Source organism: Ips typographus, linkage group LG3 (assembly GCF_016097725.1).
Source record: "Ips typographus isolate SLU linkage group LG3, UJ_Ityp_2.0, whole genome shotgun sequence".
Classification (NCBI taxonomy): domain Eukaryota; kingdom Metazoa; phylum Arthropoda; class Insecta; order Coleoptera; family Curculionidae; genus Ips; species Ips typographus.
Window position 1 is genome coordinate 7,805,474 of NC_138424.1, and position 20,118 is coordinate 7,825,591.

The 20,118-nt window shown below is 31.5% G+C and overlaps 1 protein-coding gene across 5 annotated transcripts in view; it reads right to left on the bottom strand.

Moving 5' to 3' along the window:
- Window positions 1-1,119: 1,119 nt before the first annotated feature.
- The window catches only part of LOC145726793 (alpha-1A adrenergic receptor), a 59,160-nt gene continuing 40,161 nt past the window's right edge, over window positions 1,120-20,118 (bottom strand). For 4 of the 5 annotated variants that reach the window (XM_081976032.1, XM_081976034.1, XM_081976035.1 and 1 more), the window contains 2 exons: window positions 9,480-9,614; window positions 1,120-4,846 (listed from right to left, as the gene is read on the bottom strand). In XM_081976032.1, coding sequence (XP_081832158.1) covers window positions 3,397-4,846; window positions 9,480-9,607 — 1,578 coding nt within the window. In that variant the 5' untranslated portion in view covers window positions 9,608-9,614 and the 3' untranslated portion in view covers window positions 1,120-3,396. The remainder of the gene's footprint in view (window positions 4,847-9,479; window positions 9,615-20,118) is intronic. The other variant, XR_014177681.1, reaches the window with a different exon arrangement.

Here is a 20,118-nt window from a genome sequence, read left to right on the forward strand (position 1 = left end):
GCAGATGTTAAACTCGGTATTATACAGGGGATTGATCGAATTTAATAAACTACCTGTGAATGTGAAAAACTGCAACAACTTGAATGAGTTCAAATACCACCTGAAAAATTATATTTTATCCGGATGATTGTATAGTAATTAGTGTTTCTTTGTTCTTTTATTTTATAACTCATTGTTTTGATCGTAACATGTGATTACCCGTTGAGTATTAAACTGTTTCTTATTTAAAATCTTATATAGGTACTATTTATAACTTATATTTGTATAATGGATGTAGCACTTATGCTAAATAAATACATTATTACTATGTCAGATATACTATGATATCTTCAGAGATTAAATTACCTAGTTGGAAAAACTACTAATGTTCATTTAGAACCCTTTATTTCCTTGTAGATGTAATGCAGATATTGTTGCACAGTGAAATAGTATGTGAATGACTGTGACTGATTCTGCTAGTATATCAGTTTCTAAAGTCTTATTTACTATTATGGCAAACATTTTAACTTAAAAGACGTAATTTCTTAAAACTTTTTGAGATATCCACAGAACAGTATGACAGCTTTAATCCTCTCAACTTGGTGAAAGCGTTTAGATTCATTAACACTTTTCTGGTACTTCACTCGAGTAATTAAGGGGATTCCAAGGTTCACCTAGGCAAAGTTGTGATTTGACTGTGACAGATCATGTGCAAAATGTCAAGTTGAAACCTAGCTTAGGGTGTCCCTAAATATGTAGGTGCAATCGGGCCTTAATCCACGCGTGTATCCCATAAAGCATTACAAAAAGGCGTTTAATGGCTTGAACTGTCTTAGTGTGACATATGAAATTGATTGTTAATGTTTTTGAGTACAAAATGTTAATTAAACACCTATTTTCATTAAATATTTGAATTTTGTCTATTTCATGTATGAAGTTTTAATCCCAGATTCAGGAGTTATCGAGAAATTTACATTCTTAAAAGGGAGTGTAATTTTTTTTGCAGTAATTGATAGGGAAATTGACTGATCTTGAAGAACATAAATTTACCAAAGAAAAAGAACAAAAAGGCACTTGTCTTGGGTTGCTTCAGTCATACTGTATAACAGACTTGGATAAACACAAAAATGAAACACAAACTTACTTCTGTTACACTTTTTTTTAATACAAATACTTTGTAAGAATACAAAACAGCCGCATGCTAAACAGCTAAATAATACAAACTACAAAATACGAATTTATGGGCAGTCGGGAAGCTTCGAATCAATGTGATCACATCCAGCTTTTCTGGTTCTTTTTAATATAAAATACTCTAGCGATAAACCTGTCAGTATCAAAAAAAAAAAAAAGTTACAAATTCAGTCTCAATTTGCGTATAAATGTACCGTGTAATTAATACAGTTACCCTTATATCTAACACATTTTGTCGTAAACAAGCACCCAAGTGTAAATAAGTCTTTCTGTTGCTGAAAAAAAATCATTGGTGACGTCCCTTTGGTAGTTATTATGATCGCTTCTAACCGTAACCCTACGGTGTTGCTGCAATTTTTGATTATTTTGTCAGACAGTTATAAATTACCTGTAAATTCCACACGATTATTCTCTAGTACGTGCACTCATACGTTTTTATTACATATCAAATAAATAATATCACAAATTATGTTTTAAGTTTTTGTTAAACCGAGCTTTAGGTGGTTTTATCGTATACCGGATGTAGTGTTAATAGAGTAGGTATTGAAAATATCGCTTAGGAAAAAAATGTATATTAAAAAAAGGACCAAGAAAAATCGGTGGAAACAATTTTTGAATTTCCTAACTTTTTAAGTGTTTTCAGAGAAAAATACAACAAATTGGGACATTTTTATCACAACATTTTTTAAAACATGTTTTAATGGAGTAGAAAATTCTTTGTTTAATGAGCCATTTTTCCATTAGTTTTTATCTGACATGTGCAATAACTCTTTGCATTTTTTTGAGTAATTGTAAATATTCCATTCTACTTTCCACAAAATTTAGCTTTACCTTAAAAAACTTTTGTTCAAAACACCTGAGATAGGGTACTGGTTATTTTACCGTTAAGAGTCTACATAGAAATTGGACAGTATGTGCAAAAAAGTCACTGATTTAGGTTAAAATCCAGTACCGTAATTGTCCCCTAATGGTGGTTAATAACTTTAATGCAAGACAGTTACTGTAAAAAGCAACTAAAAATTAATTTCTATTGAAATATCTGAGATACGACACTGATTAAAAAAAAGAAAATTATAAAACATAATGAAATTCCAAAAATTAGAGGCACTAAGGTAAAAATTGCTCATTGATATTAATGCAAAAACCAAAAAAAATTAGTCACTGTGTATCTGATTATACGGTGCTGATTTTTGTATTATAATAAGCCATAGCGACTAGGTAGTGTGCTACCTAGTGACAAACACTATAATTACATTAACAGCCCTCGTGGTTAATGACATAAAAATGCAAAACAGTTATTGTAAAAAACAGCTTTAAAATTATTTAGGGTCGAAATTGCCTAAAAATTACTGAAAAAAAAAATCGGGAATTAATTTTTCTTGAAATATCTAGGATACCGTCCTGATTTTTGAATCCCAATAAGTCTAGCTAGTGACTAGGCAGTATGTGTACAATTGTGATAGATACATTAAAAATCAGGGCCGTACTGGCCGTACAGGCAGGCAGCACTGAAATAACCAACCAAGAAAATAATTTCTTTTAAAATACTACAACTTTTGTTTAGTGTTGATTTTAAGGTGTATTGACATGATTTCATTGATTTTGATCTAAACGAGAGTTTTTGCTATAATTTCTCCTAATTCAAAAATTATCTATTATTAACTTATATAAATGTATTTATTACGCCGCTAGAGGGCGTCAAACATACAAGAATAATTCGGCGTTTTTTGGAGATATCGCAAAAACTACTACAGTTAGAACTTTTAGTGTGGTTACTACCCATTAGGAACCACTTTGAAGAAAATACAGTTTTGGAGTAAATAGCTGTTAATTGCTTCACTAGAGGGCGTTAAAACCAGGAATTAATTTTTAACCATTTTTTTGTATGGACGTGAGGCTTTCCCTCAATATAGAGCACAAGCAATACTATACGCCACTTAGAAATTTCCAAACTATTTCCAACGTTCTCTACTAAAATGCAATTTTTTAAAAATGTTATTTTCAATAGTTTACCTTAACAAGACACCCGGTAGATATTCAACACAAAAATGCCGCCCATTATTTAAAACGTTTTGTTCAAACTGATTAAGTTCCGCGAAAAGTTAATTGCGTAAGTTGGCTTATAATAATGGGTTGTTCCACGAGTTCCGTATAACTATGACGGTACTTGTAAATACACGAAATTTAGCGTGTTTTTAAAGCTCGATTTAACAAACCTGTCTTTTTCTAGAAATCGTCGTTTGAAACCTGGGTACTAGCACTAGAGAAGGAACCCCTCGCGTCGCCAAGGCAACTATCAGGAACCGTAATGAAATTACATTTTTTATAGCTGGTCCAACTGGACCCGACCCTCTTCAAAATGCTCTTCCTCTCGTTTTCCGGTTTGCAAGTGACAATCACTTCCGGAACAATTAGACCACTTTCGAGAAGCGGAGCGGCATTATCACCAGCTATATTGATGTTGATACCATCTTCGAAGCTTCTGTTTCTGACGATGGTAGTGTGCTGTCGCCGATACGCTTCCGCATTAGGGCAGGGTTGCACCAAACCCAACAATTTGCCAATTTCCCGTTTTACCCGTTTGTTTCTGTAACCGAACAGAAACGGTGACAGTACATTAGAAAACACTAAAAGTACCAGAGAGAGATAGTTGAAAATCTGGCCTGGACTGATATGTATACAGCCTGAAGTTAACACTAGAGTGAGTCCGTAGGGCACGTAACACACCAGTACCATGAAAATAACTAGAACACTAATTTTAGCCGCCCGAGTTTCTTCCCTATACCTAAACACTGAGGCGTTACTAATTTTGTGCTTTAGGTTTACAATAAAATTATTCCTATCACTAATAGTCCTCTTAACTCTGTTAATTCTAGGATCATCTCGACTTTGCAGCAAAGAGAAATTGGGAGCAGAATGCACTTTAGGCAACTGTTCATTGATCTGATGTTTTCTGGGAGGACTTGGAGAACGTTCCACGTCTATAGCATCTAAAGGGGTGGTGGAACACGCTGACGTGCTTTTACGCATACGTTCACTGTTTTGATGGGCTGCAGTGTAAATACACACGTAGATAATGCAAATACCCAAAAACGGAGCCAGTATCACTAGGAAAAAGTATCCGAACGCAAACACCGTGTTCAAAACTTTCGTTCCGGAACTTTCCGAACTTCTTCTACCGCAGAAATGCCACAAACTTTCGTCAGAGTAGGTTACGGTGCTTAGCATTGCGCAGATCAAAGCCGCCACCCATCCACCCATTATAAAAATTGTGGCTCTCGATTTGTTCACGTAGGAATGATAACGCAACGAGTGGATCACTCCGAAATACTGATTAATCCCGATCAGCAGGATGCTGAAAATGGACGCCGTACAGACGAAACTGGTGCTGGCTTGGGCAAAATAACAGAGCAGCTCATCAGAGGTTGCACCAAACAACACGTCAGATTGATTGGCCGTAACCGTGCTCGTTTTGACGAATTGCTCGCTAGTTTGGATGATTTCGATTGGTTTGTTCGAGCTGAACAGTTCTTCCTTGATGAGGATGTCTTCTTCGAAGCTTTGGACCGTTTGGTTGGATTCATAATGCGTGGGAATCGCTCTCTGGTCCACCACCAAGAGGGGGATTAGTAAGATGCTGGACAACAAGTTGGTCACCAGGAGATTTATGATAAATCTGAAAGAAAACAATTATCATTAGTTTGTTGGTACAGATCAATAGAATCATGTTGTGCCAATATATCATTTCGTTATTAACAAAATTACAATTGCAATGGAACCATGATACTTGGATTGTCTGTCTATTAATCATTTGACTGACTTTAAAAATATAGGAATAACCTAATATCTGAAAGATAATTCAAATAATTCTGAATGTGTCTTGGACTTTGATGTCGAAGAATTATGATATTATTATGATAACTTTTCATTATTTTACTTTCAGATTGTTTCTTGCTTTGATTACTGTACTTTGGTTGCAATATACAAAATTAAACTACTATGATGTACAGAGATGACAATAGTGGAAGTGATACAAATTTGATTGGTAAAGCAATCCAAAGATTAAATAAACTCATGGAAAAAGAGGAAAAACACTTAAAAGATCTGCTCATCACGTGACATGGATCTGAAATTTGTTATGTGGGCAGTAAAAGTGTTTATTTTTTTTTTACACTTGCAATTTATTGGACATTTCATAGAGTCATTTGGAAAAGCAATATATTAAGACAATTTTTCAACCACTATTCCAAAAGTTAAGACATACATTTTTTAAAATAAAAAAAATAAATATCAATTTGTCCAAAAACATACAGGGTGGTCCAGTTTTAAGTCAATAATTCACCATTTGATAGCTAATCAAAAAATAAGTTGACTTATTTTTATGTCATTTTTCTGACAATGAACATCCAAGACTTGTGAAAGTCCAAATTTGTACTGAATAGTCTAAAAACTTTTTTACTACTAGGAATGGTCTTATGATTCGCTTTCTCAGACTGCCATCCTGGTTGAGTGTCTGAAACTGGCATTCAAGAACTAAAAAAAGTCCGGAAATCAAGACAAAGATTGTATTGTGCATGAAACTCATTTTTTACTACTAAAAATAGTATAAAAGTTGACTTTTAATGCTAGAACGGACCTTACTCGGACTAAAGAGAGTCCAAAAGTATATTTTTAAGACTTTAATTGGTGTACAACTCAATTTTCTTCAACTTTCAACAAGTCAAGAAGTAAATTAAATTTTCGGACTATTTTATTAGTAAAAATTAGTTCTCAAGACAATTATTGTAGCATTTGGTACCAACATTTTTTACTTTTATTACTGAAGAAACTTGACTTTCGGAAATAGTCTTAAACTCGATTTTTCAGTCTTAAAAAGCACTAAAAACAGTCTGAATTTCTTACAGGTGCTACAATTTATTGCACCTATGAGTGTAGAAGTCAATTTAATAGTGAAGAAGCTTGAAATTACATTTTCAAGACTATGGTCAGTGGACACACTGGCTTTTAGGCCTGATAAGTCAAAAACTTTGTAAAGATAGTCTTGAAACTCGATTTGAGGCACTGAAAACAGCCTTAAAACACTAAAACGATTCTAGTTTATTAAGAAATACCCGAATTTTTAGCACAAGTGTCTAGAAGTCGATTTAATAGTGACAAAGCTTGGAATGCCATTTGCTATGTCAATAACTTGGTGAAGATAGTCTTGAAACTCGATTTTCCAAGCTGAAAGCAGTTTTGAAGCACTAAAAATAGTCCAGAATTCGAAGAAAATGAAAACGCAAAGTAAAAAGCACGAAAAGGTAGTTTTCAAGACAATTTTCATGAATCTGATGTCAATGTCCTGCATCTAAGACTATTTTCAAGACTAAAATGTCTACAAGTCAATTTTTAGTATTAAAGTCTCTCGATTTGCATGAAAACTGATTACAAACACAACTTTTAAGCTTCTGAAATTTTTATCTTTTCTAATTCAATTTTCAAAACTAAAGTCTTTTAGTTTGTCTGGAAACTATGAAAACTGGCTACAATAATATTTTTTAAACTTCTTAAGTGAATTTTCCGTTTCCAAGACAATTTTTAAGTTGGGTTAGGTTAGTTTTGGGTCTTTGACCGTAATAACGTGTAATAAAGTGCTTGTTCCAAATTTGATCAATATTGCCCCAACGGTCTGACAGTTATGAAAAAAAAAACGATTTTTTAAACAGAAATTTGAAGGACTGTATTTTCCTTAGGAAGTACTTTTCAGGAAAATGACATAATGAATGTCAACTTATTTTTTAATTGGATTGGTGAATTATTGACATTTAAAACTGGACCACCCTGTATAGGGCGTTCCAGTTAAAATAGATAACTCAACATGTGTCAAAAATTTGACAAATGTCATATGCCATTTTGCTGCTGCAACGTTGCTAATTTATTGGTAAGTCCACATGTGCAGCTTTTGCTTAAATAGCAGCACAGTGGGTAGTTTCTGATTGGTCAAAAAAAGCAGCTTTCAGCTTACTGCTTATTGTTAATCAATCACAAAGCACCCATTGTCCTGCGATCTACGTAAAATCTGCAAATGTGTATTGCACATGTCAGATCCAAATTAACAGAGATAGTCATTGGGGAAAATAATAAACAATCACCCTGTACATCAACTCTTTCTTCTGTAAAAGTATTTGAAAGGCAATAGTATCATATACATAACTAAAACATCCTGTAACTGCCGAATTAGGACCTGTCTTAGAGTACCTGTTAATAGAATATTTCAAATTCAGATTTCAATTTAGTTCAATCTGTTTTTATTACTAGATAACTATGTTAGTTGAAATTTTCACTATATGACTGTAAAAGGTGGTTAAAAAAAATAAAACTTTTCAAATCGATATATTGAATCACTCTGTAACTGTCAAAATAATCTTGTTAATGTCAAAGTAGTATTTCTGTCAGTTTAATAAAAAGGAGATAATAAAATAATAAAAATAGACCACCTGGTGGTCATAAGAAGAAGAATTGAAAAATGAGTAGAAAAGAGGTAAAATACGAGTATGAGAATACAATTTTAAATTGAATTGAAAAATTGGTATTATTTTGGAGTAAATTAGCAAAATTTTGTCCTAAAACTATCGAATTCACTCTCCATTTATTTCAATCGAGTTATTTGACGTTTGTACTACACAGGGTGTCTAAAATATATCAGGACACATCTTTCAATATTAATTTCTCCATTGCCTGAATATGCAGTTATCACGTAGAGCTTATTGCAAAATTAAAGGTTTTAGCCAGGCTTGTCTGCATTTATAAATTATTGAGTATTAGTGAAAGCCTGTGATTTAAGAATGAGAGAAAACACTTTAAAAAATCATAATTTTTCCACTGACAATTAGTAAGAGTTTAATTACGATTTAGAATTAATGGTTATCACACATTTAAAGTACTTTAAGAATTATGGAAAGGAATGTTAAAGTAAGCTTCTGAACAAGCTTTTAAGTAGATGAACGAGGTCTTCGCTTAACACATCAATTATTAATAATACAATGACAGTGTAGAATTTTAATATCAATTAGGTTGTGTTTTAGTTCTTATCATTAAACGAGGCGACTGAATAAACAGCAATAGTAATAAGAACTCCAAATTACTGACCTTAAAACAATAACTGGCTTTATTAGCATCTGATTAACGCGGTCTATAAATTGTACAATGTAAAGTTATATACCAGAATAGCTATTTATATAACAAAGTATAACTTCAAAAAGAATTAAGTTCCAAGAAATTGACAGTTATGACATATTATTCCCTAATGACTAATTTTGTTATACTTCATAAGTGTGTCTTGATTTTACTGTAAATATCTTTTTTTTTAATCCCCTGTATCATTTTTCCTACCAACGGCTCTTCAAAACAACCAAAATGAAGCATCTTAATACAGTGTGTCAAAAGTATTTCTTGATTCTTGTTTCCGCTTCTTGCTTCAGAATGACTGAATAATTTAAACACTTGGAACAAGGTTGTTCACTTTTGCACTGTATTTCATCCAATTGCCATTCTTTTTAAAGTAATAAAAATCAGTATAATATGAATTATTCATCTTAAATAAAAATAATTCCCACATTCTTAAACTGCAAGTATTTTATAACGTATTTACAAATGCAAATTATGCTTCAAATGAAAGCTGCTGTGAATGCTTTGCGAGTACAAAGCAGTACTTATGCATTTTATTATACAAAAGTGTCTCATAAGACCTACGCGAGCAACATTTAGTTATTTTACAAAAATAGTGAAGATTTATCTTAAAATTTGCATGTTGTGTAGGTTAGGTTAGTTTTAAAAATGTTCGCTGTGATCTCAGTTTATGCTACAATAGAATAATATGACGGAAATGTTTAGAGGAGTGGAATTAACTTTGTTGAACTTCAAGATAGTCAAAATACGCTTAAATAACGTTGACTTCTCTATTTTCTAGTAAATTCGACCTATTTTAATTATTCTGGTTGACGCATAACCATAAATCACGCAATTAGCGAGTAGTAAAAATCCCACTAACCCAACAAGTAGGTAAATAACAAAGTTTTAAACGGAAACCATTACCAACATAAATAAAAACAATAATAATTGATACGAATGTATAATTTCGTATGCAATGACAGGATTATTAGTACAATTTACTTTTTTATTACAACTTTCAGGAAATAGAACACTTTCCGTTTCTCCTCTACAAACAATTTTGTAATGTTTTATTAAAGTATTAGTGGTAGATTGAATTGCTTTTGATTTGGCAATAGTATTGACTTAGATTTATAGCATTAATCTGATTACACACATACCGGTTTGGAATTGTCCGGAGGTTCCGTCTTCTGCCAAATATGATCAACAGAAAAGCGTTGGCCGTTACTGCTATAATTGAAGAAGTCACCAAGGCAACGGTCACTAACCAGTGATAATTCGAATCCATTTGTGGCCTGGAATTAAAAAAAATATATATTAATTGACAGTGTACAATAGTAGTGATCCATATAACCAGTTCCAGGAATGAATTCCATTCAATTAACTCGTGTCAATTGTGAGCAATGAACAATAACAACAACTTGAAAAATTGAATTGCATAATTCAGATTTTGATGAAATGAGGACGACTTTGACTGAAACAATCTATAATGGTGTTATCGAATGCAAGTATCGCAATAAGTGTCGATTTCACGGACCCGATTAGTAGCCGAAGCTATTGACATTGTAACTGTTTTTTTCACCAAACTAGGTATAATGTTCACTACACATACACTAAAACTGATTTTTAATTGATTTTTCGCGGTTACAGCAATTAAGTAGCTGAAGACGATGTAGCAATTTGATGTGGGACTTTAAGGTATAACAGACTGAAACTGGGTTAGATAATCACGGATATGGCATAAGAAATGTTCGAGGAGAAAGCCCGCAACAATTTCAATATAGAACGACCGAATATAAAATTTCTTTGCCATAAGTCACAGATTGAACGAGCAACCAGAATTTTGTTAATCATTTTTTCAATTTTTATGACAATATTATCACATTGAATAACTTTGCTTGAATGTTCTGTTACGTAACCACTAAAACAAAAATATTTTACGGTGCAAAACCTTGAGAAAAAGTGCTTTGACCAGCATACTCGCCAGACCTGAATCCTATCGAAGATATGCTCCCTAAGCTAAGCTTTACAATAAGCCACCAAAAGCTTGATTTATATACAGAGTGATCAAGTGATACACTGACCGTAATCTAAGTTTTTTAATTTTTTTTTTTAATTTATAGCTTCTACTATATATACTATGTCAAGTTATTCTTATGTAATTCCAGTATAAAGAAAATGCTTCAGTCGAATACACTTTCATGTGTATAATTGTGATTTTATCGTTATCAATTAAAAAGCCAGTCATTCTTTTTTAACAAAAGGTTGATACAAGATTTGTTGCAATTTTTATAAAAAGATTTAAATAAGTTGCATAATATAAGAACAATCAAATATATCTTTAAAGGAAGCTAATATTATCTTTTAATAAGTTTTTCCATTTTTTTTTACTTTTTTCTGATCCTAAGCCAAATACAGAGTGAATCAGTTTATATGAGCAGTACTCTTGATCAGCACAGTAGGTAGTTTCGGAATTTTTGACTAAAATATTGGAAATTCTGCTACTGGTACTGATTAAATACTTCTAATAATATTTTGGTTGCAAAGAGTTATTAGTATATTTATAAAGTCCTGAACCATAATTTATCACACAATCTCAGTGCATACAATCTGCATTTATTTTCATCTCATTGATTACATTGGTAACAAAAGCAAATACGGTGGTAAATCATGATTCATAATTATATTTACTCTAGGAAGTATAAATAATAATTTTGTACCGTACTTATTATTTAATAAAGTAACCTATTATTAGATTTAGGATTATTATCAGAAGGAAATGTTTGACTGACACCACACACAGGAAATTATTTAAAAACATTTAACTAGAATTTTCTATGCAAAACTAAAATATAGATGTAAAATTATTGGTAAAAATCTTCTGATACAGCACTGTAATTTCAGTAAAACAATTTTTTTTACATTACTTAACCCGGCACTGTATTGTACAGGGACTTTCACTGGAGACTGACCAACCCCCCTTTTTGGGCTGCCCTGTATGTAATTAAAGAAACTGAGATAGCCATTGGATGTAGTTTAAAAAGTTGAATCAAAAAATTAGTACCAAAATATTTCTAACCTTCAAATAGAAGAGCTACAGCCAATAATGGTGTTTCTTCTAATGGATTTAACTATTTTCGGAATTTGTTTTTTGACAAACCTTGTATATTGATAAAAAAAATATAGGAGGACCATTTATTAATTATAACTCTGGAATCATAGCCATAAACAAATGAGGGTAGAATATAAGACATGTTTTACAATTTTACAACAAACTAAAATAAAATATTAGGAAATAAAAGAAAAATTTTTTTTTTTTAATTTTGTGGTCATTTTTTAATTCAACTTTTTAAACTACATTAAATGGATATTTTTTCTTAAGTGGTAATGGTTGGATTAGGCCAGAAAAAAGCAGACGTTTATTGTCTACCACGAGTCGACGTTTCGACCACTGTTGGTGGTCATCCTCAGGACTCTAAAATTTTTATTATTCCTGTTTACATAGTGGTTACACTGAGGGTGTAGAATACATATCACAATTTAGCTCACAAAAATTAGCTTAATACATGAACTGACTCAATTTATATGATTGTTATAACACATATACATAATAAAACATAAATAAAAACACTTAATTATAATATAATTAAAGGACAAGCCTAAATCATGTAGATTTAGTACAAAAACAAAGAAAGGAACAAACTAGGGACAGGCAACACCAAAAACTTACGTGTAGTTTAAAACGCCTTAGTAAGGGTCTTCAAAATGTAGGACACATGTAACTCCATCATTGCACACATTTATAAATTGAACTATTTGTTCTAGATTCAATTCTGTACTATTTATTTTGTTTTACAGTAATCAGCGTGCTTGCAATGTGTAGTGGGATTCACTTCTTGTACGCTCTGAACACAATTTAACTCGGTTATTTCGATGTTTCTTCGAGTCTAACTGCCTATTTATCATCTCAGCATGCCGGATTTTTGCATGTCAATGGAATGTGTTTATTTACTCCTTCATAGCTGTAAACTTAGATTAAGGTGGATGTCGACATTGATTGGAAATCATTGTTTTATGTTTAAGAAATATATTAAAATAGCAAGAATTTAAACCTTCAATATCTTCTTTTTTATTAACATGATGTCTCTCCTTTTTTATAGCAATCATTTCATGTATCAATCTCTTTTTTAAATTTTTTTGTTTTCCAATAATCTTTGTGTTTGTAAAATCAAATGTATGAGCGAGCGTTTCTGAGTGTTCTGCCAAAGCGGTCTTTTGTTTTGACTGTAAGAGGTTTTGAGGTCGCACACTTCTTTGATGTTCCAATAACCGTGTTCGCAAATACCGACCTGTTTGGCCAATGTAGCAACAGTTACAATTTTGACACGGAATTTTATAAATCACATTACTTTGATAATCTATTGGTGTTTTAGTTTTAAGTTGTGTAAAATATTTTTTTAACGTATTTTCAGGTTTGTACGCGATTTTTACAGTGTCTGATTCAAGCAACCTAGAAACAGTTTCTGAGAGACCTTTAATGTATGGTATTTTATAATATTTACAAATGGAATGATCACTTGAGTTATTGGTAGTTTGTTTCCTAAGTAATTTATTTATTAATTTTTGAGGATATGAATTTTTAGTTAAGTAGATTTTAATACTCTCTAAATTCTTTGTGTGAAAGTTTGGATGGGAAAGTTTAATTGCTCTATTTTGTAGGTTTTTTATTATATTAGCTTTATGTTGGAAAGGGTGTTGTGAAAAGCTAATACAGTGCGTTTTTTTTAACGCGCAACATAGGATTTCACGTGTTAAATTTTTAAGCCCATGTTAGACCATGTTATTTTGGAACTACAAGTATAAAACTTGACGGGTGGCTGTTTCGTACCCTGAAGCTTAAGTAAGTTTACCAATTCGGCCTAAAAAGTGTTAAAAAGCTTGCAAAAAATCATCTTTTTTCGAAAAGGTTTTGTCGTTTCATACTCCCTGTATGCATTGTTGTTCTTTGTTGTTTTTGATACTGGCACGGCAGGTAGCAGGTAAAATTTGGCGTAGAAAGTAAAACAGGGTGATCATTAACTTTATATCAAGAAAGTTAAGAACAAAAGAAGTATTTTTATAAGTGAATTGTTCAAAGTGACCTCCGTTTGAAGCCAAACAGTATTCCAAACAATCATAAAATGCCCTTTTCAAAAGATGTCGGGTCGTGATGCAGTCAAAATATGTCACTTTACCTGCTACCTGCCCTGCCAGTATAAAAACAACAAGGAACAACAATGCATACAGGGAGTATGGAACGATAAAATCTTTTCGAAAAAAAATGATTTTTTTCCAGTTTTTAATCACTTTTTAGACCAAATTGGTAGACTTACTTAAGCTTCAGGGTACTAAAGACACACCCGTCAAGTTATAGACTTGCAGTTCCAAAATAAAATGGTCTAACATGGGCTTAAAAATTTAACACGTAAAATCCTATGTTGCGCGTTAAAAAAAACGCACTGTATAATAAAAAACCTACAAAATAGAGCAATTAAACTTTCCCATCCAAACTTTCACACAAAGAATTTAGAGAGTATTAAAATCTACTTAACTAAAAATTCATATCCTCAAAAATTAATAAATAAATTACTTAGGAAACAAACTACCAATAACTCAAGTGATCATTCCATTTGTAAATATTATAAAATACCATACATTAAAGGTCTCTCAGAAACTGTTTCTAGGTTGCTTGAATCAGACACTGTAAAAATCGCGTACAAACCTGAAAATACGTTAAAAAAATATTTTACACAACTTAAAACTAAAACACCAATAGATTATCAAAGTAATGTGATTTATAAAATTCCGTGTCAAAATTGTAACTGTTGCTACATTGGCCAAACAGGTCGGTATTTGCGAACACGGTTATTGGAACATCAAAGAAGTGTGCGACCTCAAAACCTCTTACAGTCAAAACAAAAGACCGCTTTGGCAGAACACTCAGAAACGCTCGCTCATACATTTGATTTTACAAACACAAAGATTATTGGAAAACAAAAAAATTTAAAAAAGAGATTGATACATGAAATGATTGCTATAAAAAAGGAGAGACATCATGTTAATAAAAAAGAAGATATTGAAGGTTTAAATTCTTGCTATTTTAATATATTTCTTAAACATAAAACAATGATTTCCAATCAATGTCGACATCCACCTTAATCTAAGTTTACAGCTATGAAGGAGTAAATAAACACATTCCATTGACATGCAAAAATCCGGCATGCTGAGATGATAAATAGGCAGTTAGACTCGAAGAAACATCGAAATAACCGAGTTAAATTGTGTTCAGACTCAGAGCGTACAAGAAGTGAATCCCACTACACATTGCAAGCACGCTGATTACTGTAAAACAAAATAAATAGTACAGAATTGAATCTAGAACAAATAGTTCAATTTATAAATGTGTGCAATGATGGAGTTACATGTGTCCTACATTTTGAAGACCCTTACTAAGGCGTTTTAAACTACACGTAAGTTTTTGGTGTTGCCTGTCCCTAGTTTGTTCCTTTCTTTGTTTTTGTACTAAATCTACATGATTTAGGCTTGTCCTTTAATTATATTATAATTAAGTGTTTTTATTTATGTTTTATTATGTATATGTGTTATAACAATCATATAAATTGAGTCAGTTCATGTATTAAGCTAATTTTTGTGAGCTAAATTGTGATATGTATTCTACACCCTCAGTGTAACCACTATGTAAACAGGAATAATAAAAATTTTAGAGTCCTGAGGATGACCACCAACAGTGGTCGAAACGTCGACTCGTGGTAGACAATAAACGTCTGCTTTTTTCTGGCCTAATCCAACCATTACCACTTAAGAAAAAATACCTTACAGAGGCTACTACCAACCAACTACACAAAAAATTAAATGGATATTTCAGTTTTTTTAATTACATACAGGGAAGTCAGAAAAAGGGGGTTGGTCAGTCCCCAGTGAAAGACCCTGTACAGTCTATTTTTAAGTGTTTTCGATACAGCTTTGTAATCTAGATTAAGTTTTCTATTTATTGTGCCCCAAATTCCTTAAATTGCAATTCACTTTCTTCTCAAATACTCAAATAACCCAAGTATTATTGTTTTTTATCTTTTTCGAATACGGTTCTGTAATATGAAGGGAGGTGACCATTTTAGGCAAAACAAATACTGTTTACGTGTTTAAACTTGAAAATAACCTACTGATGTGGGTTTGTATTTAAACTTAGTGATTTATTCAGTATTCCATAAAAGCTAAATGTTTCTAGCACACTTGCGCAAATGATTAACCTTTCGCCCTCACAGAAACTTGTTTATCCATTTTTAGTTCCAATTTAAACGAATTAACCACTCCTCAAATTTTTCAGTAAAATGCCGAGTTTACATATTGAAAACTTACATGTTACCAACAACAATGGCAAAATTCCAAAATTTCTTGGAATATTTGGCAACTTGGCTAGTGGCAACAGTTGCAATGTTTAACAACAAACGAGAATTTCTATAGATAATTATTACTTACTCGATACACTAGAGTAAAGATGAAAGTACACAGAAACTGGATATAACTGAAAAACAACCTATTTATAAATAAGGTAATACAAAGGGATTAGTGGGAGTATTAGTATAATAAAATGCACTAATATTGCTTCATAAATCCAAGTAGTAAAGGAAGGTTTTCCCTAGATTTGCAAAGGTTTATAAACTGATAAAAATAGACACAGAGCTAGACAAAATTAGTTAATGAGGCAAGCAATACACTAAAATCAATAAACTACACAGAAAAGCAAACTATCAAATGGACGTCAGCTGTTTTATATTTAATTGTTATACTCCCAAATTAAATGGTTTGGTAGATTAATAATAATTATTAATAATTATAATAAAGAAATAAATTTGGTTTAACACAGTATGGTTCGTGTGTGGGTGAAATTATTTAGTGTTTATTAAAAAAACATGTGTACTTTGGACACACCTTAAATTAAAATACATCTAAATACACTTAAAAAATGGTAAAACATGAAATTTTTGTCGTCAACTTAAGTGAAAAACATAAAAAAAGCTAAACTTGGTCGATAATAATAACTGAAAAGCTTCAATTAACGTGCATTATGTTTAAAAAAGTAAAAAAATAAACTGAAAAAACTGAGAAAAAGAACATCTTAATAAATACACACCAGACACAAACTAGAAAGACCGAAAAATACCAAAACGGTGACAAATGTAAAAATAAACTAGAATTACACACAAAATTGATTACTGTAGTGGATTCAGAAATTTTGGCAACACTGTATATAAGTTCTTAATGTAAATTTTTACCTGTAATTTTCGGACTTGCAAATTACATTAAATTGGTAAATTATTAATACAGTCTGATAAAAAAAATAAAATTAAAGGACGTCATATTAAAAAAAAGTGCACAGTTGCCACAGTGTAGAAAACATTTTTTAAAATACGACTTTTTTATACACTAAATAAATGAAATTGCGAATAGCAACTATATTTTCTATCAGTTTCTTAACACGACCCTTTTTTGAAGGACCGATTTAATTTTTTTTTTCACTGTTTGAGAAATACAACACACTGTATATTTATGTTTATTTCAACGTGCTTTTCAGCAAAAAGTTTGACAGAAAAACGACAACGGTCTGATGGTAATGTTATGCCAAAGATATTAACTTTCAGGCAATTTAGTTTGATTTTTACTGTATCGTTTTCTCTGTGGAAATGTGGCACAAAACTATGTTCATTTTTCAGATACTAGTATAGCTTTGTCAATATTTGACACAATGACCAGAGTTTTTTGATTTTCAATTCAGGGACAAGTGACCCATATTTACTCTGTAATTTCTAGAATAAACTGTCACGTGATAAGGTGTGATCTACACAAAGAAAAAACAGCTAAAAAAGATGAAAAAAGGAAAATCAATTAAAGAAAGCCAAAAAATTGCAAAATTGCAAACAAACAGAAATAAACATCATATTAAAATATTGACTAGACAAAATACAGTAAATTGACTGATAACTTAATTGTTAGTTTGTTTCTAACATTACGTTTTGTTAATACTTTTAGTACGTAACCTCAAAACAATTTAATGGAAACATTGAGTCAACTTAGCACTGCAGGCTCAAAATACCAGGACAAATCCATCACTAAACACGTCAAACTGTATATTTTAAGAAACTTGAAATGATTTCATTCATAGCTTATTAATGATAAAAAAAGAGGCCAAAACTACGTATATTCATTGAACCAAACTAAATTCATCTCCTAATTGGATTGGCAATGACGGAAATGATGCATAAGGTGGGTGTGAGAGAGCTTTAGTGCCAATTTTTAAAATTGGTAAACAAAAAGGAATCAAATTTTGTGGAACTTTTCAAAATATTTCCATTTGTTTTGTGTTCTAATACGTTGCTGCAAGCAAATTTTTGTTAAGATTATTTTTTTACGCTTGAAGTAGGAAAGGAAAAATTACTGACCATTCACGCGAAAAGTTGCATTGTTTCATAGTATTGATTCCGGTCGGAATTCAAGTACAACCAAAGAGTTTTCAGGGTTATTAAGGGACTTTACATGTTCATAAAGTTATCCAACCACAACAACAACAATTACTCAACACACGCTTGTTTAGTCTAAGGACTAGCTGATTCATTTTTGGTTTCAGCAAATTTGAACTGAATATAGTATAATTAACCTAAATTAAATCAAAAAGCCTTTCAAAGCAACACTCTGGAAAACCTAAATAAAACTTCAAAGACATACATCATCAATTTTTAAATAAAAAAGATTACAGTCTGTTATATTGAAACCATCACGTTAATTGACCTATCAATGACCAAATTTGTTTACGTAAACAGCGTGACTTTGCTACAATCAAACATCGATTGCATGTTGGTGAATCGATTCTTTGGAAAAAAAAACGATGTAACCCAATTTTTCCGCACTCTGTACACGTGTAGATTGCGTTAATGCATTGATGTCAGTAAGTGACGCCATTTTTGGTTAAAATTTACTTAAAATTAAGAAAAGTTAAAGGTAATTGTTATCCAGTAAAAATTACTTTAAAGTGAAGTGATGGAAAATTTACTATTACTTGCATGTCATTTATTCGAAAATAAATCAATTTCACTTTCTCAGAAAGTATGTGCTGACCTCATAATGTTTTTGTAGCCAAAATAACAACCAAAATTGAAAGTTGACTTTAGAGTAACAACAATATTATTCATTTATGTTTTTCTAGCAAAAGAACATTATAATGTCAATTTGTCAAACGTATTATCAACTTAACTGACGTATGTTTTTCTGACAGTTGAGAAACCAGAGTAAATGAAGTAACAGTCAAAACCACTCTTAAATTAAGTTAAAGTACTCACCTGATCAACAACTTATAAAGTTCTGTTGGCTTTTTAGCAAAACATTGATTTTCAATATTTGTTTCTTCCTACATTTTTTTTTATATGAATAATTCTATATTTTCCACACTTGTTTGTGTATTTTCGAAAATTTGCATGACAAAGGGATATACAGGATGCCTCAAAAAGCTTCGACAAAATGCTAGTTACCACAAAGTTTTTCCAACTCATTTGACTTCAAAAACTTGACCTTTTGTATGGTCAGGTCTTACATACAGAGTGATTAGAAAAGTTATTTTGGTTTATATTTAAGTAAAACTGATGCTTTTTTGAAATTCATGTTATGACTAGAGTCGGATTAAAAAGCACTAAAATCGTGAAAAAAAGCGCTTAATAAACAAAATTATTTTCTTCAAACAAGCAAAAAATCTGTAAAAAAGGACAAAACTCTTTCAGAGATGCAATATTTTTTTGAGTTCAACTTCTAGAAATTTTTTGAAGATTTCAAATTGCTTTAGAAGCATACGGAAGATTTTAGACTGTTTTGAAAACTTTCAAAAGTTTTTTGAACTACTTGAGAGCATTTGGAAGGTTTTTGGACTGTTTAAACAGCATATTGAAGGTTCTGGAATGCTTTAGAGGCATTTGGAATCTCTTACACAGTTCACAAAATATTTTGGAAGCTTCCAAACTGCTTTAATATCTTCTGGGAGCTTCTAGACTAGTTGAATAGCGTTTGGAATCTTTTAGACTGTTTTAAATACTTTTGGAAGCTTCTAGACTATTTTGAAAGGCTTTAGACTGCTTAAGCAGAGTTTCTGTAGTGTTTTGAAATCTTTTTAGACTACTTTAGGAGCATTGAAGATTCTGAACTGCTTTTAAGACGTGAATTTGAAATTTTGAAAGCTTTGAAACTGCTTTAGAAGCATACGGAAGCTTTTAGACTGCCTTGAAATTTTTTGAGAGCTTCTAGACTAGCTGAAGATTATTTGGAAGCCTTTAGAGTGTTTTAAAAGCTTTTGGAAGCTTCTAGACTGTTTTGGAAGGCTTTAGACATATTTTTGAGTTTCTGTAGTGTTTTAAAACATTATTAGACTACTTTACAAGCATTTGGAAGGTGTTTGGGCAGTTTAAAGAGCCTTGAAGGTTCTGGACTGCCTTTAAGACATTTGAAACCTTGTAGACGGTTTTAGAAACTTTTGAAAGCTGTTAAACTGCTTTAGAAGCATACGTATTTGATAATACGTATAAGATAAATTGAAAAGCATTTGGAAGCTCTTAAACTGTTCTAAAGACAAGCTTCTAGGCTGCTTTGTATGCTTTGCAAGGCATTTTAGAGGTTTTATAGTGTTTTGGAATGTTTTTACATTTTTTTAGACTACTTTAGGAGTATTTGAAAATTTTTTGGTCAGTTTAAATTTGTAAATTG